The 15,327-nt window shown below is 60.5% G+C and overlaps 1 protein-coding gene and 1 long non-coding RNA gene across 2 annotated transcripts; one reads left to right on the top strand and one right to left on the bottom strand.

The window, feature by feature from the left end:
- Window positions 1–410: 410 nt before the first annotated feature.
- Window positions 411–9,863, bottom strand: LOC121478526 (NUT family member 2G-like). The gene is made up of 9 exons (XM_041733591.1): window positions 9,374–9,863; window positions 9,169–9,270; window positions 8,850–9,005; window positions 4,122–4,839; window positions 3,191–3,319; window positions 2,681–2,820; window positions 1,976–2,256; window positions 1,374–1,490; window positions 411–1,160 (listed from the first exon to the last, which is right to left on the bottom strand). The coding sequence occupies exons 1-9, from the start codon at window positions 9,861–9,863 to the stop codon at window positions 411–413; spliced, it is 2,883 nt and encodes a 960-aa protein (XP_041589525.1).
- A 1,652-nt stretch (window positions 9,864–11,515) lies between these two features.
- LOC121485134 lies at window positions 11,516–12,967 on the top strand. The gene is made up of 3 exons (XR_005986212.1): window positions 11,516–11,961; window positions 12,377–12,475; window positions 12,721–12,967. It is a non-coding gene; the product is annotated as an uncharacterized LOC121485134 (long non-coding RNA).
- Window positions 12,968–15,327: the final 2,360 nt, after the last annotated feature.

Raw genomic sequence — 15,327 nt, 5'->3', positions numbered from 1 at the left:
ACAGGAGCTGAGGATCCCCGGGCTGGAGGCCCTGCCTCATCCTCCCTGGTGGGGAGGTGGAATGGTGACCGAAGCCCCAGAAGGCCCGCTCAGGCCCTTCTTTCGTGTGGGGGCCCCTGTCGGGCACAACCTGGACACCCCCAGGAAGGCAGCGCGGAGCCTTTCCCAACACAACCATCTTTATTCCCAATGTGCACACAGTGCCCAGGGGGCTGCCACGGGGCCCCTCCCTCCCTCCCTCTTCCCCTCCCTCCCTCCCTTTTCCTCTCCCTCTCTCCCTCCCTCTCTCCCTCCCTCCCTCCCTCCTTCCCTCCCTTTCTCTCTGCCCCCCTGGGCAGGACCAGCCCAGGTGAGGAGGCCTCTCAAGGTTGCAGGGAGCCCCAGGCAGGGGCAGAGGGCACCCCCCCCCCCTACTGGCTGCAGTGGCGCTTCCTCCTGCTCCCCATCGGAAAGGGGTCACACCTTCTCTTTGGAGGCTGTGAGGGGTGAAGCGGCCCCACGGCCTTGGCCTTGGCCTTGGCCGAATGCCCAGAGCCCCTGAGGTGGGCCCCAGGGAGGGACGTCTTCCCTGCAGGGTCTGGGCCCCCCCACAGAGCCCGCTTCCAGGACTTGGGGGCCAGGGGAGCGGCGGGGCCCAGACCTCTCCTCTGGGGAGACGGGGTCCTCCGCCGTGCGGGGTTGGGGAGGTGGCGGTCGGGCGTGGGACTCTGGGAGAACTCCCAGGGCAGCAGGCTGTGCTGCAAGGCCAGGAGGAAGGCCAGGCTGGGCAGCTCCTCGTCCTCACTGGAGCCGACCATGGCCCCCCCAGGGTCCCGGGAGGGAGGGGCCTCCCTGAGAACGGGGGCTCCCCGGGAGCCGGGGCCAAGGGAGGCGCACCTCTGACCCTGGGGAGGGGAGGGGGGCCGTGCGGCCCACGGCGCAGGGGGCTCTGGTCGTCCCGGGGAGCCAGCAAAGGCTCTGGGCCTCGACAGGTGCGTGTGCGCGCGGCTTTGCCTCTGGGGTTCCTGGCCGGCCGTCTCCGGGGCGCAGGCTCCGTCGCCCGCCCCCAGCTGGGCACCCGCCTCACACTCAGGACCGGAGCCCCACCCGGCTGTGCAGTGATGCGGGGGGGTCCGCACGCCAGCCTCCACCTTCAAGGCCACCAGTCTTTTCTCCACCAGCTGGAAGGAAGGAGGTGATGGTGGCCACACAGGTGTGAGGGGGGAGGGGGGACGGTGGCATCGGGGGGAGATGGAGGGGGGCCCTGGGGGCTGTGGCTCTCCTGACATCCTCCTGGTCCCCTCCCTCCCAGTCACCGGGTCCCCTCTCTCCCCAGGCTCATCTGGTCCCCTCCCTCCCGTGGCTCACCTGGTGCCCTCCCTCCCCAGGCTCACCTCTGCAAGGCTCAATCCTTCCTCCCGTTCCAGTTTCTCAGCGAGGGCCTGAAGGTCCAGCTGAGTTTCCGAGGAAAGCAATTCCGCCAGGAACGTAGGGTGGATGACTGCCTCCACCTGGGACAGAGGAATGGCGTGGGTAAGCTTGGCAGGAGCCCCTGGGGCCAGGATGTGCTGCAGGAACCCTGGAAGGTGCGGATCCCCCCATTCTTCTCCAAAGGCCGGATGATTTAACATCGCAGTCAGTGGATACAGGCATGCACACACACACCCCCAAACTGGTGTGCACACAGACATAAAGGCACACACACAAGTACATACCCACACACCTGCACGCCCACCTGCATGCACACAGGTACACACACGCACGCACACATAGGCACACGTGCACGAACACACGTGCATGCAAACACACAGTATACACACATGCCTGCATGGACACACACAGGCATACACACGCACGCGCAGGCACACAGACAAGCACACACTCAGCTCAGGAACACGGAACGGAGCTTTGTGTCAGAGGTCTGGGCGCAGCCCCGATCCCCGTGTTGGAGGCCAATCCGGGAACCTTCTAGACAGCAGGCTGCGGGCCAGCCCACCTTGGTGATGAAGTCTTCCTGGGAACACAGCTGGTCAATGTAGCTCAGGAGACCCGGGTCCTCGTCCCACTGTGGCTCCTTTCTGTCCTCATCCCGTTCAGCCACTGGGCCCCCCGGGGCAGAGAGGGCAGTCCCCAGCAGCCTGTCCATGATGTCCATGTACTCTCTCACGGCCTCAGGGGGGATCTCCTTGGGCGCCTTGTTGTCTCGGGGCCGCCGGGGTCTGTGTGGCTGCCGGCGGGATGGCTTGGCCCTGGAACCCGCCTTCCTGGGAATGCACGCTGAGACAGAGCAGGAAGGAGGAAGGGGGCGTGAGGGGCTCCAGCAGCGCCTTGGGAGGGCAGCGGGGGGTGGGGGGGGCTCAGAGGTAAGTGGTGGGGGCGGGACCACCTGAGACCACAGCCCCCGTGGGACGGGGGACGGGAGGGAGGAGCATCTGAGAGCCATACGGGGAGTGGGTGTGACCCCCCCAATGCTCCAAGGGTCTCCCCACACAGCCCACGTCCCAGGCAGACTTGCTGGAGGGACCCCTACGGGAGGGGGGACAGGAGAAGTTCTCCAGGTTGGGACCCGTCCTGACACAGGGCGCTGAGACTCCAGGCTCTCTGTGGCCACGTCCACGTGAGGGAGAAGACAGGCCCGGGGGACAGCGGCTGCCCCAGACCCTGCTGTGGCCACAGCTCCCATGGGAATGTGGGTCTGTACCTGGCTGTGGGGCCGTCCCTGGGGCCGGGGGCCCCCGCAGTTCAGGCTTCGGGGGGGCTGAAGGAGGCAGGCCCTGGGCCACCTTCACCCACTGCAACTTCTGAATCCGCATCTCCTCCTCCACCTCAAACTCCATGAACCTGGAGGTGAGGAGGCCCAGCCGCACTGAGGACGGGGCCCCGCCGGGGAGCCCCCTAAGTTGGCAGCAGGTGGAGGGACCAGGAGAGGAGGGGCCTGGAGGGGAGGCCGTGACCCCGGCCCCCAAGGAGGCAGTCAGCTGGATGTGCAGCCCCTCCCCCACGCTCCCTCGCAGGGAGTCCGACCATGCGGGAACTTGGGGTCACCCCCCATTCCCAGGCCAGCTGGTGGAAGGAGGGGTGAGTCAAGAGCAGGGGAGGGTGGATCCAGGAAGGGAGGTGAGGGGGCCCCACTGGGACGAGCTCCGGCACCCCTTGACCCTGGCCTGGGCCTGGACTGCCCCCCAGCCCTGGGCAGGGGACCCTGACTCACTTTCCCGCCATCTCGTAGTAGATAAGCCGGTCGAAGTTGCTTTTGCTCTGCCACTCCTGCACGGCCCGCCACACGCCCTCCTCCAGCGTCATCGCGGGCTTCAGGCGGGCCAGGGTCCGCAGCACCGGGCTGCAAGCCATGGGGTCAGGGCTCAGGGCTCAGGGCTCCATGGCATCCAGGCCCCGCCCCCAGGACAGCAGAGCGCACCCCCACCCACGCACGTGGCCCAGAGCTGGCAGGTGACTGCACGAAGCAGCCATCCCGGCTGGCCCCGCCCGCACCCCTGCCCGGGAGCACAGCTGACCATCCCCTGGCCTCCTCGGCAGGGATGCCGGGCTGGGCTCGGGGCTCGTTCCTCCTGGCCTCTGCCATTCACAACAACAGTCCTGACATTCCGGGGCCAGACCAGGAGCCCCGTCCTCAGAGGGAAGGGCCGTCCCCCTGAGTTCAGGAGGGACCCAGAGGCCACAGAGAGGCAGGCCGGTGCCAGTCCCTGAGGAGGGACCCCACGCCCTGACCCCTCCCAAGCCTGGGCCTCCCCTTCCTACTGGCATCCTCTGGGACATCGAGGATGGGGCTGCATGTGGCCTCTGCAGGGCCTGGTGGCCGATACCACCTGATGGGCCATCCCCTCCACATGAGAGGCCCCATCCTGTGTTCCCAGGAGACAGGACTACAGAGGCCCGGCTCCCTAACCCTGGCTCCTCCTCTCTTGTGGGGCCCTCTCTGCCCCCGAGGCCCCAGCCAATGGCACCGTGAGGCCCATGGAAGGTCAAGGTCAAGTGGGCTAGGCTCCCCGGGGGTTGGGGGTCCGCTGAGATGGTCACCGGACCAGAGGTGCCTCCCCGGAGTGGCCCCCCCTCACGCCTTGCCCGCCACGCACTGTCCCAGGTCCCCCGGGGGGGGCATGCCACGGGCCCCAGGTACTCACATGAGAAAGCAGGACAGAGCTTCGGCGTCGGGACTCTGTGGCAGGTGCCTGCGGGCCAGGGACTTGAAGCGCTGCCAGCGCCTGAAGTTCTCATAAACGCTCCTGGGGTTACAGGAGTCCTTGGGCGACACAGCGCTCGGGTTGCTGGCTCCGCTGCCCTCCCTGCCAGCCCCGGGGGGCGGCGGCCCGGTGTTTACGAAGTGCTCCAGGGCGCTTAGCGGGGCCGCTGGTGGCAGAGCCGCAGCCAGAGGGCCTGGGGCTGAGATTCCCTGGCCGACCTGGGAGCCCCCAAAGGCCGAGGCGGGTACGCCGGGTACCATCACAGAGGCCGCCAAGAACACGGGTGTGGGACACGCAGCGCCCCCACAGAGTGCCCCCGCCGAGTTCCAGGTGGGGGGGGCCTGGGTCAGGACGATGTTCTGAGTCTGGAGGGGCTCCAATGACCCCTGTTCTGACCCGACCTGCACAATGACGTTGCAGGTCCCGGGGCCCCCAGGGCCGTGGCCAGCGTCTCCTGCCACCAGCGGGATGCTGGGGAAGGATGGCAGCTCCAGGGGGCCACTGGGGGGGAAGGGCCGGTTCAGGAGGGGCGGCGGGGGCAGCGCCCAGGAGGACTGGTGGGGTATGCCGTGAGGGGGTGCGGGAAACGGCTGGGATGGGAAAGGAGACGCAAAGGCGCCCATGTCCGTGGCCACGTGGGGCCGCAGCACTGGAAACGCTGTGGACAGAAGGAAAGGGCGATGGAGTCAGGGAGTGGCAGCCGGCTCCGAGGGCCCCTGGGCCCCTGGGTCCCCGGGGGCAGAGCAGGGACCCTCCCACGAGGGGACTCTATAGGGAGGATGTGCAGCCCCTTTCCCCTGCCCCCTGGGAGGGAAGACCACACCTTTCCGGGCTCGGGCCTCCAGCGGGGAATGACCCTCCCACCCACCAAGACAGCAGGCCTGCCTACGAGAGGCAGCCTCGGGGACCCTGACTCTGACCCCCGCAGCCCAGCAAGCTCCCCTTCCTCCACCTCACCCCACCCACAGCCCGGTCCAGCGTCACAGTTGGATCCCAGGGATTTGAGGCCCGCCCAGATCTGCCCCATCCACCCGCCTACAGCCTTACCTCCTCCTGTCGCCATCCCCCCAGCAGGGCTGCTGCCGCAGGGCAGCCTCCACAGTCAGAGGAGTCCCGTGCAGGACCCACCCTGTGACCTGCTGCAGCAGACGCTCAGGATGCAGGTTGAGGAGTGAAAAGTTTGAATTTAAACGGGGAGAATGTAGGACTCAGGACATTCTGCCCGGGGGAGGGGCGGAGGGCCAGGCCCCGGGTGGGGGTGGGGAGACATTCCGGAGCCAGGCTCTGGCAGGTAGGCAAGAACCCTGAGTTCTTTTCAAATGATACCGGGGCACCCTGCCGGGGGTGGGCCTTCCCGGGCAACTGGGAAGGCTGTGCTCCACATTCACAGCACCACGTGTGCCTCGGTGCCCTCCCTGCTCCCAGTCGGGGTCCACGAACCCAGGCTGGAGTCCCTGCGGCCACTCCGCTTCCTACCTGGCTCCTGACTTACTTCAACAGGGGCTGGACCGTCTGAACCCAGTTTGGAACACAGACCCTGATTACGAAGGCCACGGGGCCCCGAGGGTGTCAAATCAGCCTTGTGTCAGCAGGTACCGCAGGTGTAGCTGCAGGTCGGCCTCCAGCCCCGGGCCGTGTGCCCACCGCCCTGAGGTGTCAGGGGCTGTGCGGCTGCAGTGGGACCAGCCAGCCTCCCTGTGAGCCCCTGGGAGGGAAGGCCCGTCTCTTAAGGGGATGCACAGCCTCCACACAGGAGATCCCACATCACTAGGTTCTGTTCCCCGGCTTATGATGCTGTTGTCAGATGTTGATTTTTAACCTCTTTAATTATTTTAGTGTAAAATTTCAAGCCAGCAATACCCAATACCTTTGTTTGGTTCAAAGTCAAACTGTACATCGTGGAAGGACTGTGACGCCTCTTCCTCCCGCCTCTTCCTCCTGGCAACGCAGCCCCTTTCTCCCAGGAAACCAGTGTCACCTGGTCCTTTAAATCTTGAGAGACATGTAGGATGTGGCTAAAAGTAAATGCAACTATTTCTGCTTTTTTGACACCCGAAAGCATATTTCTCTCTGGTTAAACGTTGACACAGGTTCCCAAATATGTTTCGCATGCACAGTGATTGTCTTTGTTCTGCTACTGTGGCTCTTCTCCGTATTCCTGGAGGTTAGATCGTAGAAGCAGCAGCGCTCCCATCCTTTACAATTCAGAGGACCCTGTAGAATAGGGCGGCCAGATTTAGCAAATAAAAATAACGGACACTCAGTTGAATTGGAATTTTACATAAACAGGGCATCAGCTATTTCCACAACTGTGTCTCATGCAGCATTATTGATATACTCTGAGTGCAAATCTGTTCCTCCTCTATCTAATTTTGCGTTTAGCTGGGCTTTGTATTATATCGGCATCTGCACCAGGAAGGTGTAACGTATTCAGCTCTTCCTGGTCACGAAGAGACCTCAGTGCGTCCTATGTCACTGCCGGTCTAGGCTCAGTGGGGCTAACTACTGAAATAAGGGACAGGAAATCTTCCTCTTCCTGACATTAAAGGACATAAAAACACCCTCTAGCCCTGTTTTTCTAGGTGTTAGAATCAGTACCTGTGAAATGGTTGTGCGCCTTGAGTCAAAGCCAGGAACGTATCCCTTCCCCAGCACCAGCCTCCTCTCAGCCAGTCTGCCCTGGTAGCCCTGCTCACGGGCCCGCAGATTCCCCGTCCGCGTGACAGACCCTGCTTCCGCAATCCGGGCTCAACTGCATGTGGAGTCACGGTATCACCTCAGGAACCATCGCACTGATGCGTGTTTTCACGTTGCACATCACCGTCAGCTTCTCAAGGACACAATGAGATGAAGGAGCGTTGGTGTTTTGTTTGTGAGACGACGACTGTTGGGGATTGGCCGAGGGTGACGAGGTGTGCGACCTTCAGAGGCTGCACCCAAGTGTGTTGGGAGAGCAGCTTCACTCCCGCTGTCCCGGGGGCAGAGCTCCTATGGCGGCAGGGTGTTGGGGAAGGAGAGGGCGGTTCAGAGGGAGGGCAGGCTCCACACTGGGCAGGCCCTGAACAAGACTCCTGAGAAGGGGCTGAAACCGTGCCTTGTCCCTGCAAAGGAAAGTTGACTCCGGAGGGCAGGGACGTGTGAACACGTGACAGGGGCCGTCCTGCAGGGGAGGGTGGTGGATGGACTGGGAGTCCCGGGCCTGGGGTTCCTCCGCACCCCCACCCTGTGCTACAGTTGTGTAAGAAAGTATTTTCTCAATTCCCGTCCAACTTCCTCATGGTTTCTCGGTGTTCCCCCCGCTCGCACCCTGACAGGGGCCAGGGAGTATTTACAGAGTACTTCCCGAGCGTCCGAGTCATCGACCGGCCACCCGAGGGAGTGAGCCGCACGGTGGGGCCCTCTGGGACACATCCCAGGCCGTGCACACCGCGCAGCCCAAAAGGCCCTCCACGCGCACCCCTCTGTCTACCCCCTCTTCCTCGACGTTCGTTGGGGACACGAGCTGAGAGCAATTCAAGCAAATCACAGTGAACTTTATTTCAAAAGTCCCTGTTGGGGACTGAAACAATAAACAACCTGGCTGAGAACCCAGGGCTTCTCAGGCCTTGAACTTTCATCACGGGAAGCCGGAAACGGTCTTCGACCAACAACCTCCCATTAGAGAGATGTTGAGGCAAAATGTTGCACTCAGGCACTCGAGCAAGCAGTGTCCTTTTTACGCCCCCCCCCCCCCATCCAGGAATTCGACCAACTCTTTACAAGATTCTCACTCATGGCTCAGATGCACACTCTGAATGAGCCGTCGTGGGGCCACTGATAGAAACATGACACTTGGAAACATTATCTGGTCTCAAATCTGCAGTCAGTTCGGTACCACTTGGAACTCCCTAGAGTCCAGCAGCACATGGAGGCAAATTAGCCCCAACGTAATTGGGGAGGACTCGTGGTAGAGGGAGTGACAGAAATCTCTGGACCCTGATCTCTGAGCATTCCTGCAGTGACCTCTGAGAATAAACCACCTCTGGACAGGGGTCACGGGTCTGAGAAGAGGGATGACCTCCCAGCCATCACAGAACGCGGGTAGCAGGGGAGACACCGGGCTTGAGCGCTGGGGAGTCTCCCTTCCGTGCACTTGGAGGTGTGTGGTGTGAGGTTAGGAGGTTTGCGGTGCCAGGAAATAGCCCTCATCTCCCAAGGCACCAGCAAGAGCTGTGACGACGGAAGCTTCTTCCACAAATATTAAAAAGTTGAGGGATCCCTGGGTGGCGCAGCGGTTTGGCGCCCGCCTTTGGCCCAGGGCGCGATCCTGGAGATCCGGGATCGAATCCCACATCGGGCTCCTGGTGCATGGAGCCTGCTTCTCCCTCTGCCTGTGTCTCTGCCTCTCTCTCTCTCTCTCTCTGTGACTATCATAAATAAATAAAAATTAAAAAAAATAAAAAGTTGAGTCATTTTCTACTGCCACTGAACATTCGGGTATTCCAACAGAAGAGGGAGCGAGCTCCAGACTGCTGCTGAGCCACCTACAATATCCCCAGGAGCGCCCCGTGGGCACCCGCGGTGTAAGGACGGCCTTCCAGGAACCCTGGCAGGTGCACAGCCCGGGAACAGCCGCACAGGGGAACCTGGCGGGTGCACAGCCGAGGACCAGCTGCACCGGGACCTTACCAGGTGCACAGTCCGGGAGCAGCCGCACCGGGGACCCCGGCAGGTGCACAGCCCCGGAACAGCCGCACAGGGGACCCTGGCGGGTGCACAGCCGAGGACCAGCTGCACCGGGGACCCTGGCAGGTGCACAGCCCGGGAACAGCCGCACAGGGGACCCTGGCGGGTGCACAGCCGAGGACCAGCTGCACCGGGGACCCTGGCGGGTGCACAGCCGAGGACCAGCTGCACCGGGGACCCTGGCAGGTGCACAGCCGAGGACCAGCTGCACCGGGGACCCTGGCGGATGCACACCCGAGGACCAGCTGCACCGGGACCTTACCAGGTGCACAGTCCGGGAGCAGCCGCACCGGGGACCCCGGCAGGTGCACAGCCCCGGAACAGCCGCACAGGGGACCCTGGCGGGTGCACAGCCGAGGACCAGCTGCACCGGGGACCCTGGCAGGTGCACAGCCCGGGAACAGCCGCACAGGGGACCCTGGCGGGTGCACAGCCCGGGACCAGCCCACCGGGAACCCTAGGCTAACAGGCTGCCTCGGTGGAGGCGGGAGGACCCCTGCGAGTGCTCCGGGTCTGGATCCTCCGCCAGCACAGGGCCTCCGTGGAACCTCGGGGCTCGGGGGCGGGGGCGCGGCGGGTGCAGGGCACCTGCAGCAGGACGCGGGGCGGCCGCTGAGCCGCACTGTCCACACGCGAGGCCTCGGGCTCAGGGGCACTTGGCCGCGTCCTCAGGACGGTTACAGAGGGCACGTCTAGGACGTGGTGACCGCGAGGGCTCCCTTCCCCGGCCACAAGGAGTGCGGGGCGCAGGAGTCCCGGCGCCGCCCCCGAGGCGCCCCGACCCTCCGGCTTGGCCTCTCCCGCAGGGACTTCTGGGCGCGCCCCGCACGTGCCCCGGCCTGCCCGCATGCGCACGCGCACGCGCACGCGCCCCGGGGACGGGCTCCTGGGCCCTGGACCCGCCCCCAACGGCTCCCGGCGTCCGTTAGTCGGTTCGTTGTGGGGGGAGGCGCGCATGCGTGGGCGGGTGGCCGGGTCCTGACGGCGCGGGGCGCGGGGCGCGGGGCGCGGGGCGCGGGGCGCGGGGCGCGGGGCGCGGGGCGCGGGCGGCCTCGGGCTCGCGCGGTGGAAAATGGAGGCCGGGCGTGCTCCTGGGCTCTCGGGGGTAGCCGCCGAGGGTGGTGTTCCCTGCGCGGCTGTGTCGGCGCGGGTGGTGTGGCCCTCTGCGCTGGCGGCGTGGACGGGCCGGGACCGACTCTCTGGAGGATCACGGTGTGCGCGCCTGGACCCCGCGGGGCTGAGGCCGGTTCCTGGGGTCGGCGGCGGGACCCGGGGCGGCCCGGGGGCCTGGGGTCACCGCTCGGGAGTTGGGGTCCCTGCTCAGGGGTGGGGGTCAGCGTTCAGGGGCCCGGGGCAGCTCGTGGGTCTGGGGTCACCGCTCGGGAGTTGGGGTCCCTGCTCAGGGGTGGGGGTCAGCGTTCAGGAGTCGGGGCGGCCCGCGGGTCTGGGGTCACCGCTCGGGAGTTGGGGTCCCTGCTCAGGGGTGGGGGTCAGCGTTCAGGGGTCGGGGCAGCTCGTGGTTCTGCGGTCACCGCTCAGGAGTTGGGGTCCCTGCTCAGGGGTGTGGTCAGCGTTCAGGGGCCCGGGGCAGCTCGTGGGTCTGGGGTCACCGCTCAGGAGTTGGGGTCCCTGCTCAGGGGTGTGGTCAGCGTTCAGGGGCCCGGGGCAGCTCGTGGGTCTGGGGTCACCGCTCGGGAGTTGGGGTCCCTGCTCAGGGGTGGGGGTCAGCGTTCAGGAGTCGGGGCGGCCCGCGGGTCTGGGGTCACCGCTCGGGAGTTGGGGTCCCTGCTCAGGGGTGGGGGTCAGCGTTCAGGAGTCGGGGCGGCCCGTGGGTCTGGGGTCACCGCTCGGGAGTTGGGGTCCCTGCTCAGGGGTGGGGGTCAGCGTTCAGGGGCCCGGGGCAGCTCGTGGGTCTGGGGTCACCGCTCAGGAGTTGGGGTCCCTGCTCAGGGGTGGGGGTCAGCGTTCAGGGGCCCGGGGCGGCCCGCGGGTCTGGGGTCACCGCTCAGGAGTTGGGGTCCCTGCTCAGGGGTGGGGGTCAGCGTTCAGGGGACCGGGGCAGCTCGTGGGTCTGGGGTCACCGCTCGGGAGTTGGGGTCCCTGCTCAGGGGTGGGGGTCAGCGTTCAGGAGTCGGGGCGGCCCGCGGGTCTGGGGTCACCGCTCGGGAGTTGGGGTCCCTGCTCAGGGGTGGGGGGTCAGCGTTCAGGGGTCGGGGCAGCTCGTGGTTCTGCGGTCACCGCTCAGGAGTTGGGGTCCCTGCTCAGGGGTGTGGTCAGCGTTCAGGGGCCCGGGGCAGCTCGTGGGTCTGGGGTCACCGCTCGGGAGTTGGGGTCCCTGCTCAGGGGTGGGGGTCAGCGTTCAGGGGCCCGGGGCAGCTCGTGGTTCTGCGGTCACCGCTCAGGAGTTGGGGTCCCTGCTCAGGGGTGGGGTCAGCGTTCAGGGGCCCGGGGCAGCTCGTGGTTCTGCGGTCACCGCTCAGGAGTTGGGGTCCCTGCTCAGGGGTGGGGGTCAGCGTTCAGGGGCCCGGGGCAGCTCGTGGGTCTGGGGTCACCGCTCAGGAGTTGGGGTCCCTGCTCAGGGGTGGGGGTCAGCGTTCAGGGACTCGGGGCGGCCCGCGGGTCTGGGGTCACTGCTCAGGAGTTGGGGTCCCTGCTCAGGGGTGGGGGTCAGCGTTCAGGGGCCCGGGGCAGCTCGTGGGTCTGGGGTCACCGCTCAGGAGTCTAGGGTCCTTGCTCAAGGGTTGCTGGTCAGTGTTCAGGGGTCCCTGGCCGACCCGGGCTCCAGGCGCCTGCGGGCCCCTGGGTTCACTGTCTGGGGTCTCGGGTGGTCAGTAGGTCCCTTTTCGTGTCCAGGTGTCTTGGTCCCCGGGTCAGCTGCAGGGGTGGAGGCACCCTGAGAGTGGGGTCGTGGAGGCTCTGCTGTGCCTGGGGGGATGCCGCGAAGGGAGTGAGTACAGGAGGGGTGGCTGTGGAGTGGAGCTGTACCTAGGACTGTGGTAGGTAACCCCTAGGTTTGCGGGACCAGGCGCGGGGAATCGTACCCGTGTTATCATTGGTAAGTCCTTGCTCACAGCCGGTTAAGTGTGTGCACTTAGCCCTACACTGTGTCATGGGGGGAGCTGGTTGGTAGTTAGAAGCCTTTGCCAGCGCAAAGCGTACCCGTGTTCTTATGGGACCTGAGGTGGTGCGTGGCTGTGTTCCTTGCGAGTGAAAGGACTGTGTCGGTGTGCGTGGGTTGTGGAGATTTAGGGTTTATTTAAAGACGTCAAGATGGGTCTTGTGTTTGGAAGCAGGGGTTGTGGGTAGTCGTGTGCACCTGGAAGGGTGTCGTGGGTTCGTGTCTTTGCAGTCTCCTGTGCCCCCGGAGGACCCATGGGCCCTGCGTGGTTTTGCACACATCCTATTTGAGAATCTGCTGAGAATCTGTTGACATGAATTCCTACTTTTGAGGTTTATTTGTGTTTTTACAGAGTTGGAGGGAATCTGACTAGCATATCATCGTCCTGTGTGGGTTGCTGATGTCTCGGTGATGGTTTGGGGCTCAGTGGAAGTCTGGAGTGTGTTTTTCCGTGAGTAGATGGGGTTAAGTTTATTTATAGGGTTTGAGTTGTAACTCAGGCACGTTCAACGTGTTTGGGTGATGTGTTTGTGATTTAGGGCCCTGCCCCCTGAATGTTTGCAGTTTGCGTGTAGGGTCGGGTTAGGAAGAGTTAGCTGCTCATGCATACTGGCAATGTTGGGGAGGGTGTGCCTGTTAATCTTGGTGTAGGGGCTGCTTATTTTCTATGAAAATGATAAAGGTAATGTCATTTAGTAGGGACTCTGGGAGCCCTCAGGCATTACCCCTAACTCCGATAGAAGCATTGCTGACTGCTCCAGGCACCCAGTGGATGAAAAGCTGCCACCACCCGGGACTCTGGATCTTCTCTAGTCAACTTTGATTCAAAACCACTCCTCCCAACTTACTCCCTTCCTTTATAAAAACAAGTCCCTCTCTCCTTCTCTGCACTTGCCTGTAGGTCGCCATAGTTGGCATGTTCCAGATTGCACTTCCTCTGCTATTCCTGAATAAAGTTGTTTTGTTCATAAAATGACTAGCTGTTTTACTGTTAAGGCTGATATTTTGAAATGTGGATGGATCCTTTGTCCATTTGGGGCATGCTGTCTGGTTACATGCATTTCTGTTGACTTTCAGGAGCTGTGAGCACATATCTGGGGATGTGAGAGCGGGTCTGTGACTATTTTATAGGATTGGTAATATGTCACGGGCAGATGAATGTGTTGTGTGGTGTGGGCTTCATCTGTATTCTGGAAGATGGTAGAGTTATTTCATCGAGTGTTTGAGACTGATTATGTGTATGTGGGTAATGTGAAGCTTTATATCTATTTGAGTGTGTAAGGTATGTTTTCTTATTTGTAGCGTGCTGGGTAATTTGGGGTATATTTGGGGGTTGTGATGAGAAATGTGTTTGTGTATTTGTGAAGCATGGAAGATTGGATGAATATTTTTGTGGTATGTATTTGGATTTTTCATTAGGTTATTAGTACATATCTGGGAGTATTTTTGTACTGATAGAGTAATGGGATTATATGTTTATGCAGGAGAGTTGCAGAATTGTATTTGGATGTACTTGGGATATGTAATATGTTTTTTTTTTTAGCAATTTTAAATGCTAATTTTTATTTACTGCTAACTGTGCAAAGGACACCAATTCAATACTGTGCAGTAAAACAGTTACATAAATCCAGTATCAAACAATAGCATATGGGATAAATCTAAAGCAGAGCACCATGTGCCTTTGAAACTGATTATCACAGAACATAGCTTAGTTCAGCCAATTCTTAAGAACCTGAAGAGCTCTCTCATTTAATATTTAGTTATCCAGAAGCAACTGCTCTTGGTTTTGTTTTTTATTTTCCAGAAAAAAAGCGAAAGTTATTTCAGTTCTGCACGGTTTAGTATGTGTGACATCTGAACCAAAGAAATAGTTTGTATGATTTATTCCTTTTATTTTTTTATTTTTTATTTTATTTTTTAAAATTTATTTATGATAGTCACACACACACAGAGAGAGAGGCAGAGATATAGGCGGAGGGAGAAGCAGGCTCCATGCACCGGGAGCCTGATGTGGGATTCGAGAAGCAGGCTCCATGCACCGGGAGCCCGACGTGGGATTCGATCCCGGGTCTCCAGGATCGCGCCCTGGGCCAAAGGCAGGCGCCAAACCGCTGCGCCACCCAGGGATCCCGATTTATTCCTTTTATCAGCTGGAACCATCAGCTAATAGAAAGTTGAGAAGCTGGCTGACAGGAAAGAAGGTGGAAGTTTGAGACCTTTAAATTGGAACTTGGAAGGGTTTTACATGTATTTATAAATGATGTGCTAGAGATGTTGTGTTGTAGGAGTGTATACTGTTTTGTATGTACATTTATCAGCACAGGGGGGAATTAATGTATTTTACTCATAGTGTTTGGGGTTTCCAGGAACAGTCAGTGATTTCCTTTGGAGAATGCTAGGGTTTTTGTACAGTTTTAGGAATGTTTGGGGATTGTGGTGGTAATGTTGTATTCTAGAAATGTGAGGATGATGTGTAGTGTTTTGGGTGGTGTCTGTATTTAGAGATTGGAAATGTGTGTGTGTGTGTGTGTGCATGTTCTTGGGTGTGCGGGGGTCACAAGTGTAGGGTACAAGGATTGTTTTTTTTTTTTAATTTTTTAAATTTATTTATGATAGCCACACAGAGAGAGAGAGAGAGAGGCAGAGACACAGGCAGAGGGAGAAGCAGGCTCCATGCACCGGGAGCCCGACGTGGGATTCGATCCCGGGTCTTCAGGATCGCGCCCTGGGCCAAAGGCAGGTGCCAAACCGCTGCGCCACCCAGGGATCCCACAAGGATTGTTTTGTGTTTTGTGCATATCTGAGTGTGAAGGGTGATTGTATATTTATAGCTAGTTCATGAGTGTGTATGTTAGTGGGTTCAGGGATCTGCTTCTATCACTTCTGAAATGTAATGATTGAAGAACAAGGTGGAGTTGCTTCTATACATGCTTTCAGTGTTTGTGGGATAGTCTTCTATGGATTTGGTAAGTTAGATTGGGCTGTGTAAGTATTTGGGTTCATTGGTGACTTATGGGATGTGTATTCTACAAGATGTGGGTGGTTCAGTGTGTGTATTTGGAAATAGTCTGTGTAGGTTGTGTATGTGTTCAGGAATTGTAGAGTATGTGTTTTAGAGTTGTGAGATTGTGGGAATATTTTTGGGTGGTTATGAAACAACCATATATGAGGTATTTTTTGAAGCTTGTATTTTTAGGCTTTCCAGTTGTAAACTTTTGGGTAGTGTGTTGGGTTTTGTTTGTATTTGGGCATGTTTGTGTCTATATAGTTGTAGGTGTGGCACGTGAGCAGGATTTTGTCTGT

Source organism: Vulpes lagopus, chromosome 2, assembly GCF_018345385.1.
Source record: "Vulpes lagopus strain Blue_001 chromosome 2, ASM1834538v1, whole genome shotgun sequence".
NCBI classification, from domain to species: domain Eukaryota; kingdom Metazoa; phylum Chordata; class Mammalia; order Carnivora; family Canidae; genus Vulpes; species Vulpes lagopus.
This window is presented reverse-complemented; position numbering and strand designations above follow the sequence as displayed.

Excerpts from the sequence above, each read along its gene's own strand:
- LOC121478526 (XM_041733591.1), bottom strand. The coding sequence starts at position 9,863 with ATGCGCGCCTCCCCCCACAACGAACCGACTAACGGACGCCGGGAGCCG. Across the intron at positions 4,840-8,849 it reads GCTCCCGGACTGTGCACCTG|CGTTTCCAGTGCTGCGGCCC; the intron begins GTAAGGTCCCGG and ends TTCTGTCCACAG. Across the intron at positions 1,161-1,373 it reads AAGGATTGAGCCTTGCAGAG|CTGGTGGAGAAAAGACTGGT; the intron begins GTGAGCCTGGGG and ends CCTTCCTTCCAG.